The sequence below is a fragment of the Lolium rigidum genome, chromosome 6 (genome assembly GCF_022539505.1).
Source record: "Lolium rigidum isolate FL_2022 chromosome 6, APGP_CSIRO_Lrig_0.1, whole genome shotgun sequence".
NCBI lineage: Eukaryota > Viridiplantae > Streptophyta > Magnoliopsida > Poales > Poaceae > Lolium > Lolium rigidum.
In genome coordinates, this window is record NC_061513.1 from 100,375,475 (window position 1) to 100,391,318 (window position 15,844).

The window sequence follows — 15,844 nt, forward strand, 5'->3', positions numbered from 1 at the left end:
TATGTATTCATAGAATAAATGTGATGATTTTTTAGAACACATATATATAATTTTTTTAATATTTAAAAAACTGAGAGCACTGGTGCTCATGTGCACCAAATGCTCACTCATCATCATCGTCCTTCTTATTTGAAGGGAATAAGATAATACCATCACGCAATTCATCATCACAACAGGCAAACTGAAAATAAGAATACAGTTATCTCTAATAAACTGACACCGACCAAGCCACATATGCAATGTTTTCCATTCATTGAATCGAACATATCCTCCATAAGATGTTCCCATCAGAAATATGTTTCATAGAATTCAAGTTGCACATACATAAGTTGATGCCTCTCCAGAATCCCAATGTAAAGATCACAGTTTCTTTGTCTTGTATAGGCATCCCAACATGAGCTCCTTTACAGCAGAAGAACCAGAAACAAAAATGGACAAACAGAAGAGAAGCATCACGGTTTCTCTTTGCTGTCATGGCACCTTGACAGGCAGACGAGCTATGAGAAACCCATTTATCATGTAATTTATTATTCTCAGTCCTTGATTCCTCATACCGCTGTACATATGGAGTTTCTAGATAATCATCATATGATTTGTAGATAATTATCGTGTGATATTCGGACTTTTTGAGCCAACAACTTAGCCAACTGATCCCTCAAGCTTCAGGTTCATAAGCGCATCTACCTCCTGGGCGAACTCGTAAGGAAGGTGCTCAAAAACAGCTCTGCAGAATCCACCGATCATGGCTGCAACGGCCTTTTCATGGTCTATCCCTCTTTGCTGGAAATAAAATAGCTGGTCCTCCCCAATTTTAGAAGTGCTCGCCTCATGCTCAACACGGCCACTGGTGCAACCCACCTGTTACCAGGATCAGGTTAACATGATTAAACAAATGTGTTTTTCTGTTAACCTACTATTCAAATAAAGGGGTAACCTGGTTCGTAAAAAGATAGATAACTGCACAAGGAGTTTAGTGAAGAAAATAGAACTGCTTGTAAGAAGGAATTTTGTTAAGACCGGACATCATGTATACACAGTACTGGACGCACTGAGCACACTGGTTACCCATAAGTTCTTAACCGTTGTATGCATGCAGCTTATGCAATTGCTTGCATATGTAGGCATAAAGATGATAATGCACGCCCCACGACAATGCAATTGCAAGAGACCAGGATGGTGTAACAATTTATAGTTAAGAACACTACACAAAGTATGAAGGCGGTGTCGCAAGAATGCATAATATTGAACAATTTATCGCGGCCACATAGGTATATTAGCAAAGATGATATAAGGTTCTCAATAGATGTATCTTTTCATGAACATAATGAAAGATAACTATTTGCTTATCGTATATACCTAAAAAGAATGAAAAAAAGTGCGAGGGGGAACACCAAGAAATGCAGTGTTGAACTAACATAAACTTGTCTCGATTACAAGGCTCATAATGGCACATAAATCTTCTGATATAACTTGTATCCATTGTTATACTAAAGTAAAGTTCCCCTCCGCCTCAGTCGCTGCAAGAATTCCCACCTTTTCACATTTTCTTCCCTTATTAAGTTATTATAATGGCAACTTCTAAATGGCAGGATATTTTATAAGGTTATGGAAAACATATTATACCAATGATCCGATACCTTCTTAGTTTTAGTATATGTCGAAGCTCAATTCATACTACTTCAGATGAAGGAGTACCATTTATCTTGAATGTCAATGGAACTTAGGTGAAGATAATATAACTGTAACTTAGGAATTGTTATGGTTCGGCCTAGGTAAGGGCCTGACCAAGAGTAGGGGATTCTCTCGCCTAGGCACTGCAAGGCTTATGCTAGTGAGGCTCTGAGATTTCGTTGAACTAGTGATTATTAATTGCTTGCATAGATCCAATTAACCCTTGATCAAAACACTCCTCACCGAACGATAACTCTTATCTTATAAATTGAGTTGGAGACTTGGTATTTTGAACAGCCCAACTGTATCCAACACAAATACTTCTCTCAAGACTATCTCTATATCCAAGCATGCCCTATCATATATGCCTTAACAGATGTGCACACGTGAGGCTGTTCTATCGCACACAGGCTAAGCCCAAGCTATTATTGGCGTTCCTGCCTTACCACGCCATAGCAAATTGTACCCTCAAACTCCTTAAATCCCGTCTTATATCAGCATATTTTTGTCTCAAAATATATTGATATACGTATAGGTGCCACAGATGTGAAATATATATATGTGCTTCACCACTATTGCAAGAACAGTAACTATCTACAAATTAAGCACAGGCAGAGGCCACATCTTGAGTTATGTCCAGTGTGTGAAACCCAGAACAATAATAAACATGCAAGGAAGAAGAGGAAGGAAGAGCAGGTTACCTGAATAGTGGGGTAGGTGTTGGCGGCAGCGTTATCCCCAATGAGCAACGAATCACACTGCGAAGAATTGTAAGCATTCTCCGCACCAGAATTCATCTGAACCAGGCCCCGGTAGCAATTCCTCGACTTCCCAGCCGAAATACCCTTGGATATGATCCTGCTGCGTGAGTTCTTCCCCTTGTGGATCATCTTGGTCCCTGTATCCGCCTGCTGGTAATCCTTCGTCAGCGCCACCGAGTAGAACTCCCCAACGGTGTCATCCCCAACAAGCTCCACACTCGGGTACTTCCAGGTGATGGCCGACCCAGTTTCAACCTGCGTCCACGAGATCTTCGAGCCACGGCCCTTGCAGCGGCCTCTCTTGGTGACAAAATTGTAAATGCCCCCTTTCCCCTCCTCGTCGCCCGCGTACCAGTTCTGCACGGTGGAGTACTTGATCTCGGCCGCCTCCTCGCACACGAGCTCCACCACGGCCGCGTGGAGCTGGTTGTTGTCGTAGGCCGGAGCGGTACATCCTTCCAAGTAGCTAACCGTGCTCCTCTCGTCGGCCACGATGAGGGTCCGCTCGAACTGGCCGGTCTCCTTGTCGTTGATCCTGAAGTAGGTGGAGATCTCCATGGGGCAGACGGTGTCCTTGGGCACGTAGCAGAAGGAGCCGTCGCTGAAGACCGCGGAGTTGAGGGCCGCGTAGTAGTTGTCCCCGGGGGGGACGACGGTGCCGAGGTAGCGTTTGATAAGGTGAGGGTACTCGCGGACGGCCTCGGAGATGGAGCAGAAGATGACGCCCTTGGCCATGAGCGCCTCGCGGTGGGTGGTGGCGATGGAGGTGGAGTCGATGACGGCGTCGACGGCGACGTTGGAGAGGCGCTTCTGCTCGCCGAGCGGGATGCCGAGGCGGTCGAAGGTGCGGAGCAGCTCCGGGTCCACCTCGTCGAGGCTGTTGAGCTTGGGCTTGGCCTTGGGGGCGGAGTAGAAGCAGAGGGACTGCAGGTCGACGGGGGTGTAGACGTTGTCGCTCCAGACGGGCTCCGCCATGGTGAGGAACCGGCGGTAGGCCGCCAGGCGGAAGTCCAGCATCCAGGCGGGCTCCGCCTTGAGCTCCGAGATGCGGCGGACGGTGGCCTCCGAGAGGCCCTTGGGGATGGAGAAGGACTCGAAGTCCGACACGAAGCCGTACTTGTACTCCCGCTTGAGGAGGTTCTGCAGGGCCTCGGCCTCGTCGGCCGCGGCGGGTGAGGGGGACGGGGACGGGGAGGGCTTCTGTGGGCCCGTCTGCACGGCGACGACCGAGAGGCGGCCGCGGCGCGCGCCCACGCGGCGGCGGGAGGCGCTGGGTGGGTGCGCGACGGTGAGCTTGGCGGCGGTGAGGGCGCCGGGGGCGAAGAGGGAGGTGGAGGCGGCCATGGTGCGGGCGGCCCGGCGGAGAGGCGGAAGCGAATTTGGGAGGGATGGGATGAGAGGAGGAGAGGAGACCGTGAGATGAGAGAGAAACGAGGGGAGTTGTTGACAGGGAGAGGGCAGGGCAGCCGTGGAACAGGCGTATGGTGCGCACGCGGCGGCCGGCCCCTGGATGAGGGTGCGTGGCGACGGCGTTGGCGAACTAGGTCCAGACAGCGCTGTGCGGTAGGGCGGAGAGTCGTGTGGCGGCCGAGCGGCGGAGCACGGCACCGGATGTGGTTCGTGACACGTGGCTTTCCGAGAGAAAACTAAAAAAAATGTCGTGATCATCTTCTATTGTTGGTCCAAATCGTCCAATTTTTTCCACCGCAAACGCGACGGCGAAGCGGCCTCCGGCCCGGCCTTCTCTAAGAGACACCGCATCGGTGTTTTCGGCCGGGTTTTTTTCACGCTAGACACCGCATCGGTGGTCTTTTTTTTTTTAAAGGCAAGACTATGCTGCATTAGTCAAAGCGGTGGTACAAGTTACAATATGGGACCCCAAGAAAAGGAAGATTACACACAAGTCCCTAGATTTTGCAAAGAGGACCTCTAAAAGTATTGCAGAAAAGCAATCAGGTCCCTCTACCAGACCGCTACAGGGGGATGAACTGCGCCGGCGACCACCAGCATCCTCACCGGGGACATGGCCACTTGGGAGAAGGCCGGTGCCAGGCGTCGCCGTCGCATCATCAGAAGGAGGCCTCCGAAGGAGGCCTCCGAAGGAGGTTGCTGCGACGCTTCTCCTGCGTTGACTGATGCCAATCGTGGGCATCCAAGATCGATGACCATCTCGTGGTCACCGTGTGATAGCTCGAGGTAGCAGCACAAGTCTTGCCGGCCTCCACGGACTCCTTGTCGCCGTCGGTGCCCTGTCCCTCGCCGCCACGGCCGGCCAAGAGGACACCAAGGAGAAGGAGTTGTAGCTGCCGGAGCCAGCGCTTATTGACCGAGCTCGCCGCGGCCACTCCGCTACGCCCACCATGGACGCGAGCAAAGATCCGCCGTGATCTGCTTTCCGATGCTGCGCCAGCACATCGAGAAGCTCGAGCTCCAGACCGCCTTATTTGCCGAGATGCATGCGCTGGTGTCGCGCAGCAGCCGTCGCCCTCGCCACCGGAGCCACGCCGCCGCACCGCCCAACAGCAGGATACACCAGATCTGACGGGGGAGAGCTGGTGATCTACTCCAAGACTCCACTACGGGACTACTAGACCTATCTACAACTACGCCGGCGCCTTTCCCTCGCCATCTCCGGCCGGCAGAGCCGCCGGAGAGGGGTCAGGATCGGCCCGGATGGCTTGAGGAGCCTCTCAACTACTGTTCACTGTCTAGAGGGGGAAAGGGGGGAAATGAGCGCTCATTTCTCCTGTTGATTGAGCATTCCTGCATCGGTGGTCTGGCCCGGATAATTTTTTCACACTGCAGCCCAATCACGTAGCTATATATCGCGTTCGGTGGTCATGGATAGGATCAAACCCCATCCATCTCTTCGCCCCCTTCCGCTCCCGTCGACGAGCAATCCAGCCGCTGCTTTCGTTCCCCTCGCGCCCGCAAGCGCCATGGTGTCCGCGGAGGTCGAGGAGGCCGCGATGGAGGGGGGTGGGCGGTGCTGGATCCACGCACAAGCTCACCGCTGAGGAGCTCGAGCACCAGCGTTGGGCCTCCGACGCCACCCGCATACGCGGATCGTACCGCTTCCTCCACCACGGGCTGAAGTCGCCGCACGAACGCGCCGCAAGTCGCAGTACTACCACGACCTAGAGGCGTCGAGGTCGCGGGATCCGCCGCCGCGCCGCTCGAGCTCCTGCGACCTGGAGGCTTCGAGCTCCAGCGCGCCGCGTCGCCTCGCCTTCACCGAGGAATCCAGCTCAAGCGCCTCCGCCTAGTTGTCGCGGTTCGAACCTGGCGACTACGCGGAGGACAACGACATCCCCGCCCTCACCGCGAAGCTCGATCTGGCTGTCCCCACGCTGATGGCCGGTGATTTCGTCCCCGACGCGGCCCTAGGCACGGTGAGAGAAGAGCCGCCACGACGCCGAGAAGAAGGCGAAGTGGCTCAGCGAGCTGGCGACGCAGGACACCTGCTACAGCGAGCTCGACAGCGACTGATCCTGCCAGCTTCGTCACCGCGTCACGAAGCTCCCCATTGAGCTCTATTTTGTTACCGGCCGCGGCGGCGCCATTAACCTAGAACCTAGAAAAGTAGAACATTAGGCTCCGCTGTTTCATCTCCCCTATGTGTAACGAACAAATTCTGGGCGAACCAATTTTTAAATTATGCAGTTTGTTATGCCGTTTCTGTTTCTGATCTGCGCGTCCAAATTTCAATCCATATATACGGTTTGGGTGGCCTGGATAGCTGCATTTGGGGATCTGCTAGAGATTCTCGGGCCATCCAGATGCGATCCGACGTCACCCGGCAGCGGATCGAATGGATAGCCAACCCGGCGGCTCACCCCGCCCGCCACGCCCGCGCGGGCCCAACCAACCGCCCCCGTTAACTCGCCTCACTCCCCGCCCGGCTTCCCCTGAGCATTCGCATCTCGTCCCACGTCGCGCCATGGCCGCCTCCTCACTGCTCCGTTCGCTCTCCCGCATCTCGCGCGCGCCGCCCGCGCCCGCCACCGCGTTCTACCACCACCGCGCCCCGTGCTCGCCGTTCTCCTCCGCCGCCGCCGCGGCGGGGCAGGGCCTCGCGGGGCTGGGCCCGACGGGCAAGGGGGAGAAGGCGCGGGTGGTGGTGCTCGGGACGGGGTGGGCGGGGTCGCGCCTCATGAAGGACCTCGACACCGGCGGCTACGACGTCGTCTGCGTCTCCCCGCGCAACCACATGGTCTTCACGCCGCTGCTCGCCTCCACCTGCGTCGGCACGCTCGAGTTCCGCTCCGTCGCCGAGCCGCTCGCGCGCATCCAGCCCGCCGTATCCAGCTCCCCCGGCTCATACTTCCTCCTCGCACGGTGCACCGGGGTCGACCCCGAAGCCCACACGGTGAGTGACCTCCCGCATTTCCGGGTCGAACCGCATGTTGATCTTGTCAAACGGTGGCGTCGCTTTTACAGAAATGTGTGTCCCCCAGATTCGGGAAAGGCATATACTACCTCCGTGTGCAAATTGCGCTTGACTTGTTCTGCCGTGCGTAAGCATGTCTGGGTGACCTTTTTGGATAGTTGAAAGGAGGAATCATGGCTTTACGAAAATAGACATGGTCCGTTAGCCTTTGTAGTTTGTAGGGTCCTGCTCTGTGCTAATGCAATTGGAAAGCTATCACCAGCTGCTCCCACCTGACTTATGGATACTTTTCTACCTGTGCCAGCTTTGAATTTCATTTCCCTTGCGCAAAAACTGTATACAGGAAAAGTAGTCCGAGGGAAATGCAGACTTGTGTATATCCATTCATCACAAGACAGGCCTTCTGTTTGACATACTCTCTGTATGCACATAAGACTTCCATAGCATTTGGCTAGTTCATGCAGTATAGTATTGAGTAATGGAAACAATATGGGAGTAGCTTTACAGCCTTTGCTTGTTCAGATAGTCAGACTAAGAGAAGATTCGCTATGCAGCTTAGGCAGTTCCTGCCTCTGCTGTATGCCACGGTGACTAACCCTGCTGAGCAGCTGTATCACTATATGATAAGTTGCCTCTACCCAAAAAAAGATGGAATGATCCTTCACAATTTTGAGCATCAACACATTTACTTTGAGAGATTAGGGATATTAAATGAATTTCCCAGAAACAACATACGTGTTTCTTCTGCACATTTTTTCCATCCATTTATTCAGGCTCGTTTGGCTTCAGATTGAATGTGAGACAGTTACTGAAGGTGAAAAAGATACTTTGGAGCCATGGAAATTCAAGGTTTCCTACGACAAGTTGGTCTTTGGATGTGGAGCCGAGGCATCGACTTTCGGAATAAAGGGTGTTACTGAGCATGCAACCTTTCTGCGGGAAGTTCACCATGCTCAAGAGATACGCAGAAAGCTCCTTCTTAATCTGATGCTGTCTGATGTGCCTGGTATGGGAGTAGCTCAATATTTTGTATTAATTCTTTGATATCGTGTGTTTCTAATCTCCATTCGCTGGCACAAAGTTGTCAGTTTATTACTTGCACCCATTGTTTGTCTCCAGATAATCATGATTTTTTACATAACTCAACTGGATGCAGCTGCATATACTTTTTGGTCTATGCATTTAGGATAAATCTATTTCATGTCTCATATCCTTTCATTGCCAGAATATACCTTCTGTCCTCAAACTTAATGTTATACCCCTTTGATTATCACTAATAGATTTGTGTTGTTTGATTAACAGGAATATCAGAGAAAGAAAAACGCAGACTATTGCATTGTGTTGTTGTTGGAGGTGGTCCAACAGGGGTTGAGTTTAGTGGGGAACTTAGTGATTTCATCACCAGAGATGTGAAACAACGTTACGCACATGTGAAAGATTATGTCCATGTGACCCTAATTGAGGTTTCAGCTGTAGACTTTCTAATTTGATCCCCACTCTTCTCGAATTTGGGACACACTTAAAGCTGGTATTTGGCTTTCATTTCAGGCAAATGAGATATTGTCATCCTTCGATGTTCGCCTCAGACAATATGCTATAAACCAACTAGTTAAGGTCAGTACTATTTGTCCGGTATCCATCATCAAAGTAAAATCCAAATAAAGCATGCAGGCACAGTCTGATATATAATAGTCTGTATCATTCTCTCATATTATTTGGAGCATAATATAACCTTCCCTTGTTTGTTCATCCACCAGTCAGGTGTCAAGCTTGTAAGAGGAATTGTGAAGGATGTACAGCCTGACAAATTAATCCTGGACAATGGAGAGGAGGTTCCTTATGGTTTGTTGGTATGGTCTACTGGAGTTGGTGCTTCATCGTTTGTTAAGTCATTGCCGTTTCCTAAGTCAGCAGGTGGAAGGTATAACTGATTGGTATGACCATATAATTAATTTGTATAGTTTATTTCTAAATTTATTGCAGTACTCAAATAAGGAGGCTTTGTACCAGATGCATGAAATAAATCCTCTTGGCATACCTAAAATACTGAGGCGAACCTATTGGTTCATGTCTAGGTCTAGGATTTTTATTAGATTATGCCTTGCAGGATCGGTGTAGATGAGTGGCTACGTGTTCCTTCAGTTCCAGATGTGTTCGCTATTGGTGATTGCAGTGGTTTCCTTGAAAGCACAGGCAAGGAAGTTCTCCCGGCTTTGGCTCAGGTAATTTCACAAACTATCTTGACGCAATTCAAGAATATGAGAGCATTTTTTCAAGCTTTTATCTCAAAATATTTTGGCATATGCAATGTTTCCTGATGTGCGATAGAGTTGAGTGGATTAGAAATATAGTGTAAGATAAATTTAAACAGATGGGTGTACATCCTATCAAAATTATCTCTTTGCAATGCTATGATGTTGCTTCAAATAGATCCATATTCCATGATTTTGTTCCTTCAGAAGAAAGGCCTGTCGTTTGGCTATATTATGTAGGAGTATATCATATTCTACTTTTACTCCTGAATAGGTTGCGGAACGACAAGGCAAGTACCTCGCTGTCCTGCTCAACCATGTATTGAAAGCTGGAGGAGGGCATGCAAACTCAAGCGTCGAAGTCGATCTAGGTCCTAAGTTTGTGTATAAACATATGGGGAGTATGGCAACTGTTGGAAGGTACAAAGCTCTAGTTGACTTGAGGCAAAGCAAGGTTGGTTGCTGTCCCATTCTTCATGAACTTATACAGTTCAGTAGCCGCTCTGGAGCTAACTGGTTTTTTATATTTATCTATCTGCAGGACTCCAAAGGGGTGTCCATTGCAGGATTTGCAAGCTGGTTCATCTGGCGCTCAGCATACCTGACTCGTGTTGTCAGCTGGAGGAATAGGCTCTACGTGGCTATCAATTGGCTGACCACGATGATATTTGGCCGTGACATAAGCCGTATCTAGAGTATCTATCTGTAGATCTCTGGGATCTGAACTCTATAAAATAGATACGCCCCGAGCCTAAATGAAACATAGGCCACCATAGCCTTGTCCCTCTGCTTTTGGTTCCTCATTTTGCTCCTCTTTATCCTTTCGGACTTTTCAACTACGTGAGGTGCGAATGCACATTTTTATTCATGTAAATTCTAAATAAATGAGATGAGGGTATAAATACGTATGGAACTATAGTTTCTGGCTCAGGATTGAGATCAGCCCAAGGAAGTTGACTGAGGAAATTCCTAACTTCATCAACTGAATAAATGCAAAACCAAGAGAATCCACAACTAATATCGGAAAGAATGATATTGGTAGAGAGCTTTGTTCCAAGTTTACTGATGTTGGTCACTCTACAATGCATAGGATACTGCTGAACTTGCTCTCAGAAAAGAACACTTACTGTTCCTCCTTTGCTTAATGAAAAACGTCAGACAGTTAGTTCATGGGGTAAATGACTGTTGGCTTGTAAACTTATACTATTAGATGGTAAATGAGCATAATACAACAGGCTTACCTTCTCAAGCAACAAGTGCAACATTTGCATAAATCCATTTCCTGGGTACTCAAACTCAACTATACATAACCTCATCTCCAAGACCTTTTTTGAATTAGAAGTAGACCACAGAAATGTCATTGCATGCTTCGGCATCCAGTTTATAAACAGTAAAATTATCATCCAACAACAACTGTCTAGTTTCATCCACATTTGGTTTGACCAACAACTTAGGAATAGATTAAAGAGGTACATGCTTCAGAGGAATTACGCAACCATTTTGGTGGTACTATTGTCTAGTAAACAAATGGATAAGAAACACTGTTACACTACAACATAGCAGATCCTGCCCACAGAAACGAAATGCAACAACTGAAATCAGTGAAGCACATTATGAAGTTCAAAGAAACACCACAACCAGAAGGTTCAGTTCATCCTCCGCCTCTTGTTGCGCTGCGGGACCACCGTACACACCTGAAGAAGCCAAAGCATTGCTTCTCCCCTTTTTCCTCAGTGATCTCAAAGCCCTGTATCACTGCAATGGTGCTCGAGTTAGATGCTTCGTATGTAGAGAGAGGGTACTGCACCAACATGATTTCTGTCAACTGTTGCCTCCGGATTCAAAGGGTTTGGCAATGAAGCAGATGCTCTGTATTGACTAAGGTGCAGCTATAAACACCACAGCCAAGAAGGTTCAGTTCATTCTCCGCCTCTTGTTGCGCTGTGGAGGACCACCATCCACATCTAAAGAGGCCAAGGCATTGCTTCTCCCCCTTCTCCTGAGGGTTCTGGAAGACCCTGCATTACTAGGCTCTCCCGCTGTCTCAGAAATAGCTGTGTCCCCCTGTATCACTGCAATGGTGCTCGAATTAGATGCTTGGTCTGTAGAGGGTACTGCACCAACATGAGTTCTCTCAAGTGGTGCCTCAGGATTCAAAGGGTTTGATGACGAAGCAGATGCTCCGTATTGACTAGGTGCAGCTATTCTTCTCAGGTCATTCATAGCAGTAGCCAACCTTTCTGTATTTGCAATGCCAATAAGAGTAAGTCGTTGCAGCAAATCAATTCCTTCTGGTAAATGCTGTCTGGGTGCATCTGGTGCATTATTTCCAAGCAAACCACTATCGGGGGCAATGGAGCCAGCATCAGGAGGGTTATCCAACTCACCCTGCAACCGTCTTGCTCTCATCCTGTTGGCCAATCTACTTAGGCGACTCGTGTGTTGAGCAATATCGCCTGCTTCATTCGCAGCTGGTTCAGGTGGGCCTTCAAATCTACTCACACTACTCATAATCTGCTGATCGAGAAGGCGCCTCCATGATGACAGTATCCCATGGGCGTCACCGAGCCTTCTTGACATCGGACGCAAGTGCTGAAACTGCTGCCTAAAACTCTCAAGCCGATTTCCATGTGGCCTTGGTGGGATTGCAGGACCTGGCTGCTTACCTTCTTCCACAGCCTTCTCTGCATCTGAACTGGAATTCCCTCTCCCATAGATAGGAGTGATGTTCGCCTCCGTCACCTCGCCTTTGCAGACTGGGCACTCCTTGTGGTTGGAGTAAACATTAAGCCATTGGTACAAGCAAGGCCAGCAGAAGAGATGGCCACAAGAGGTGACCACCGGCTCTCCGGCCATCTCGAAGCATATGTTGCACTCAAATGTGGCAGTGCTCTTGCCCCGCTCCTCCGGCTCCTCGGAGGCACCTGCTTCAGCTCCACTGCCGGCTACCTTATTGTCCCCAACAGTATCATTCGCTGGCTCGTGATGCGGCGCCACCGGCACTGCTGTGTCATAGGCTGAAGGCTGAGCCTCAGAGCCTAGCGGCGGAAGGTCCGATCTAAACCGCCTTGTGCGGAGCCATCGGCTCCCTGTCTGCTCGAGCAGCCGCCTGTACCTTGTGGCAACGTCAGGTAGGAAGGAGGAGGAGGCCGTCGATGAAGACGGGCGGTCCTCCCAGCCCAGCAGTTCGCTGGCTCGCACCAGCGGCGGCGGGGGATGGAAGCCGAATCCGTGGTCGTCCTGGGGGCCGTGGATGACCGGCGCCGGAGGCGGCGGCACGTACTGTAGGTGCGGTTCCTCGAGATGGAACGAGGAGTATGCCTCCGGTGGTGGAGGAGAAAGGTCAACACGGGACGGGGAGTACGGGGGCCCCGGCGGCGGAGGAGCGTCGACGGAGGCGGCGGAGGAGGAGGGCGAAGAGGGCATCGGGGTGCTGAGGGCGAGGTCGGAGCCGAGGTCGGAGCGGCGCGGGCGCGGGGCGAGCGGGAGGCCGAGGTATAGGTTCAGATCCATCCTCCTGCTACTTCCCGCAGCCTCATCGGCGTCCATCCGCCGGCGAGACCCCAGCCCCGCTTCCTCCAGGTAACACCGGGTCGCGTCCTCCCCAGCTTACCATGGCAGAGCGCCGCCAGAGGCGAACCCTATGTTGGGGCGCTGGGGCGGAGCAAGGGGGCAGCTCATCATGGATGGAGCAGCTGAGGTGAAGCCCCCGCTCCGGTGCTGTTCGAGAGGATTGGATGGCGGTGGCGGTGGCGGTGGAAGGACGCGGCGGCGCCGGAGGTGGGGAGGCTAGGCAGAGGCGCGGATGGAGATGGGGAGGAGGGGACGGAAATGGGGGCAGCAAAGCGGTGCGGATGAATTGCCTGTTTTGTATTGCGTATCGCGGAAGAACATGATGCTGCATCAGGTAAGACAGCTGGTTACAACCCGCTTAGGCCTCGTTCGGTTACAGCGGGGCGAATACCCTGGTGTATTGAATCGCTCGAGTAATTGGGTGAACCCGCACCGACCACCCATACCCCCACTAATACCTTCTGCACAATCCTCCTACTTTTGTGCCGTTCGGTTAATTCCTGCTCAAGTTAGGCTTGTACGGTTGGTTTCACAGGAAAAGCTAGGCTTATACGGTTGGTTTCACAGGAAAAGGTAGAGAATCGCACACTACCATGCATGAATTATTACTGTGCTTTTCCACTAATTCATCAGCGTACAAAATTACACTTCTATTTTCCTTAAGATGCAGTAAATTTAAACACTTCATCATCACACACACGCACAACATATACTTTACAATTCCATGCATCTTCTGTTCAATTTCTCGTAGCCGGCGACGGACAAACACGGTACTGGCGCTAGCGACGGGCAAACACGGTGCTGGCGCTGGCGACGGGCAAACACGTTACTGACGCTGGCGACACCGCTACAGGCAATGAAGGTTTCAAGTATTTGAAAACCTGAAAAAATTGGAGTATATAATTAGCTAGTAGCACATGTACCGTGGAATATGAAGTTCTTAGATCAGTGATTTTACTAGATAAGGCTAGTATTGCAGAATGCAAGGACAAATACAAAAGTTGTTGCCAAATCTTCTAGGCATTTTGTATAGATTTGAAGTAACTCACACAAATTCCTTGGCTCATTGAGTCCATAGTATAGCATTCATCTTCCCACTTTATCACAAAATCAAGAAAAAAAACATCTCTGCATCAAACCGGCTCCTAAATAGCAAATAAGAAGGCATTCCCGGTTCCTAAATAACAAGACAGGCTACAACATAGCATCTATTCCACCTGGAATTTAAAATCCCAAAACAGACATACCGACATCTAAAGTTGACTAGCAAAATAGCATACCATTAAAATTTATCTACATACAGACAACAACCAGGTTCTTACCAACGAAAATAAGAAGAAAATATTACCTTCCTACGCCATTTCGGCTCGCGGCCAACAGATGCAGCATTGGTAAAACAAATAGCATCATATCATCATCCTCCCCTCCTCCTCCTCCTCCTGCTGCTGCTCCCCTCTCTCTTCCTAATGCGATCCATAAATTCTCAAATCCGTTACACCAAAAAGTACTAACATGGACAAAAAAGGTATTATTATTTTTTGAGAAAAGAAATAACTGAACAAAGGGACAGAACATGTTCTTAATCTGCAAACTTTTTCTTTCTTGAGGGGAAGGACATATTAAATCCAAACATAGGTTACAGTGTAGTTGTCGAAAACAATCACATCGGCAACATGAGACCGAGATTCAAGCCAAACTATAATTCACTCACTATTGAAATGCATCAGCAGAACTCCGTCGATATCACTGGTTGGACTATTCAAAACCTGGAATATGGTCTACTGAACAAATACTAATAGGGGTTGTGCAGATCTCAAGTTACCAAATAATAATGCACCACACACTCTACTAGTTTCTCTAATATTGCTCAAGGCTCGTGTGCTCTAGTAATAAAGCAATTTAAGTTTGTGTATTAACAAGTGTATAAAACTACCAGTTTAGCTCCTAGATTCCTATCAGACTTAACACAAAGGGAGAACCCTAAGCTACTGCTAGCATATGTAATCATGTGAGACATGAGGTTCAGCTCGCTCTAGCGTTGAACAATTAATTTCCTATTCTGAACGAGCATCCGCCAACTAACATCTATGAACTGAGAACAGTCGGCATCGATCAGTCTACGAGCAGGGTACAGTACATGTATTATGCTGAACTCATCAATTCAGTTGGAAATTCTTGTTACAGGGGAAAGCAAATCTGGCCAAACATCTCATCCAGGAAGTGGATGCACCTGCTACAAAAAGAATATGTAGCACACAGCCAACTTCCAATACGGTCACTTAGCAATTTAGGTTCCAGGTGCTAGCTTACAGTACTATGTCGCTGTTGGCAACCGTTGGAGCCCACAAAGCTGCTACTGCCAAAGTATCAACAGAGATCGTCTAGGTCGTTGCCAAGAACCCTAGAAATCCTCGACAGTCAAGATGTCCAACCCTAGAAACTGAGAGGAGGAGGAAGAATGTTAGGTGCATACCAGTGCGGAGCGGACGGATATAGAGAGGGCGCCGGAGATGACGTCGCACGGGCGACGCCGAGATCGCACGGAGGTGGGGTCTCCGGGTCGATCCCGCACCGGTCGGTTGGTCTCTGTGCCGCCGGTTGGAGAGGGAAGAGGGAGGGAGAACCACGGGTCCTTGATCTGCTCGACTGGTTGCGCCGCCGCCGTGCCGCCGTGCCACCGCGCCGCCGGGCCGCCGTCCCCTCCAGATCGCAGGAGAGAGATAGGTAGGAGCGAGAGAGACGAGACAGAGTGGTCTCGTACCGATCCGGGATCTGTTCCACGGCATAGGGGTCGTGTATTCCTTTCCCTCGCGAAATGAAAGGGGTTGGGGGAAGATAGGACGGGGTCTAATTCCGGGAGGGTTTAACCGAACACTTCGTTGGATAGCGCCGGGATTAGAGACGCGCGGGTCTGAGCCCGGCTAACCCACGGGGATTTTGATCTGATACCGGCCGGGTTGGGACGAAACGAACAAGGCCTTAACTGTAGCAGCTGTTTCTAGCCCATTAACTTCGGACAGTTGTTCTTTTTTACCCATTATTATCTCACACGAAAACAAAAAAGAGGTTTTTACCTGCCTACGTAGGCTTACAGCAAACAGGCTCATTGAGGTCTGGAGAAGTAGAACAAGAACAAAAAATTGAGGGGGGGTAAAAGGAGGAAGGGTGGCGACAAGATGTCGGAAGATGGCGAGAAG

The 15,844-nt window shown here is 49.9% G+C and overlaps 3 protein-coding genes across 3 annotated transcripts; 1 reads left to right on the forward strand and 2 right to left on the reverse strand.

The window, feature by feature from the left end:
* Nucleotides 1-233: 233 nt before the first annotated feature.
* Nucleotides 234-3,805, reverse strand: LOC124659327 (UPF0051 protein slr0074-like). The gene is made up of 2 exons (XM_047197236.1): nucleotides 2,373-3,805; nucleotides 234-858 (listed from the first exon to the last, which is right to left on the reverse strand). The coding sequence occupies exons 1-2, from the start codon at nucleotides 3,774-3,776 to the stop codon at nucleotides 640-642; spliced, it is 1,623 nt and encodes a 540-aa protein (XP_047053192.1). The 5' UTR covers nucleotides 3,777-3,805; the 3' UTR covers nucleotides 234-639.
* Nucleotides 3,806-6,372: 2,567 nt separating this feature from the next.
* LOC124659761 (internal alternative NAD(P)H-ubiquinone oxidoreductase A1, mitochondrial-like) lies at nucleotides 6,373-9,978 on the forward strand. The gene is made up of 8 exons (XM_047197578.1): nucleotides 6,373-6,801; nucleotides 7,612-7,828; nucleotides 8,125-8,285; nucleotides 8,371-8,436; nucleotides 8,580-8,743; nucleotides 8,930-9,044; nucleotides 9,349-9,528; nucleotides 9,616-9,978. Exons 1-8 carry the CDS (start codon nucleotides 6,373-6,375, stop codon nucleotides 9,766-9,768), a joined length of 1,485 nt encoding a protein of 494 aa, XP_047053534.1. The 3' UTR covers nucleotides 9,769-9,978.
* Nucleotides 9,979-10,429: 451 nt separating this feature from the next.
* Nucleotides 10,430-12,874, reverse strand: LOC124659760. The gene has a single exon (XM_047197577.1). It carries the CDS (start codon nucleotides 12,621-12,623, stop codon nucleotides 10,989-10,991), a length of 1,635 nt encoding a protein of 544 aa, XP_047053533.1. The 5' UTR covers nucleotides 12,624-12,874; the 3' UTR covers nucleotides 10,430-10,988.
* Nucleotides 12,875-15,844: the final 2,970 nt, after the last annotated feature.

Coding starts and splice junctions, on each gene's coding strand:
- LOC124659327 (XM_047197236.1), bottom strand. CDS start 3,776: ATGGCCGCCTCCACCTCCCTCTTCGCCCCCGGCGCCCTCACCGCCGCC. Junction 859..2,372: donor ACACCTACCCCACTATTCAG/GTAACCTGCTCT, acceptor TCCTGGTAACAG/GTGGGTTGCACCAGTGGCCG.
- LOC124659761 (XM_047197578.1), top strand. CDS start 6,373: ATGGCCGCCTCCTCACTGCTCCGTTCGCTCTCCCGCATCTCGCGCGCG. Junction 8,437..8,579: donor CTATAAACCAACTAGTTAAG/GTCAGTACTATT, acceptor TTCATCCACCAG/TCAGGTGTCAAGCTTGTAAG. Junction 9,045..9,348: donor TTCTCCCGGCTTTGGCTCAG/GTAATTTCACAA, acceptor ACTCCTGAATAG/GTTGCGGAACGACAAGGCAA.
- LOC124659760 (XM_047197577.1), bottom strand. CDS start 12,623: ATGGACGCCGATGAGGCTGCGGGAAGTAGCAGGAGGATGGATCTGAAC.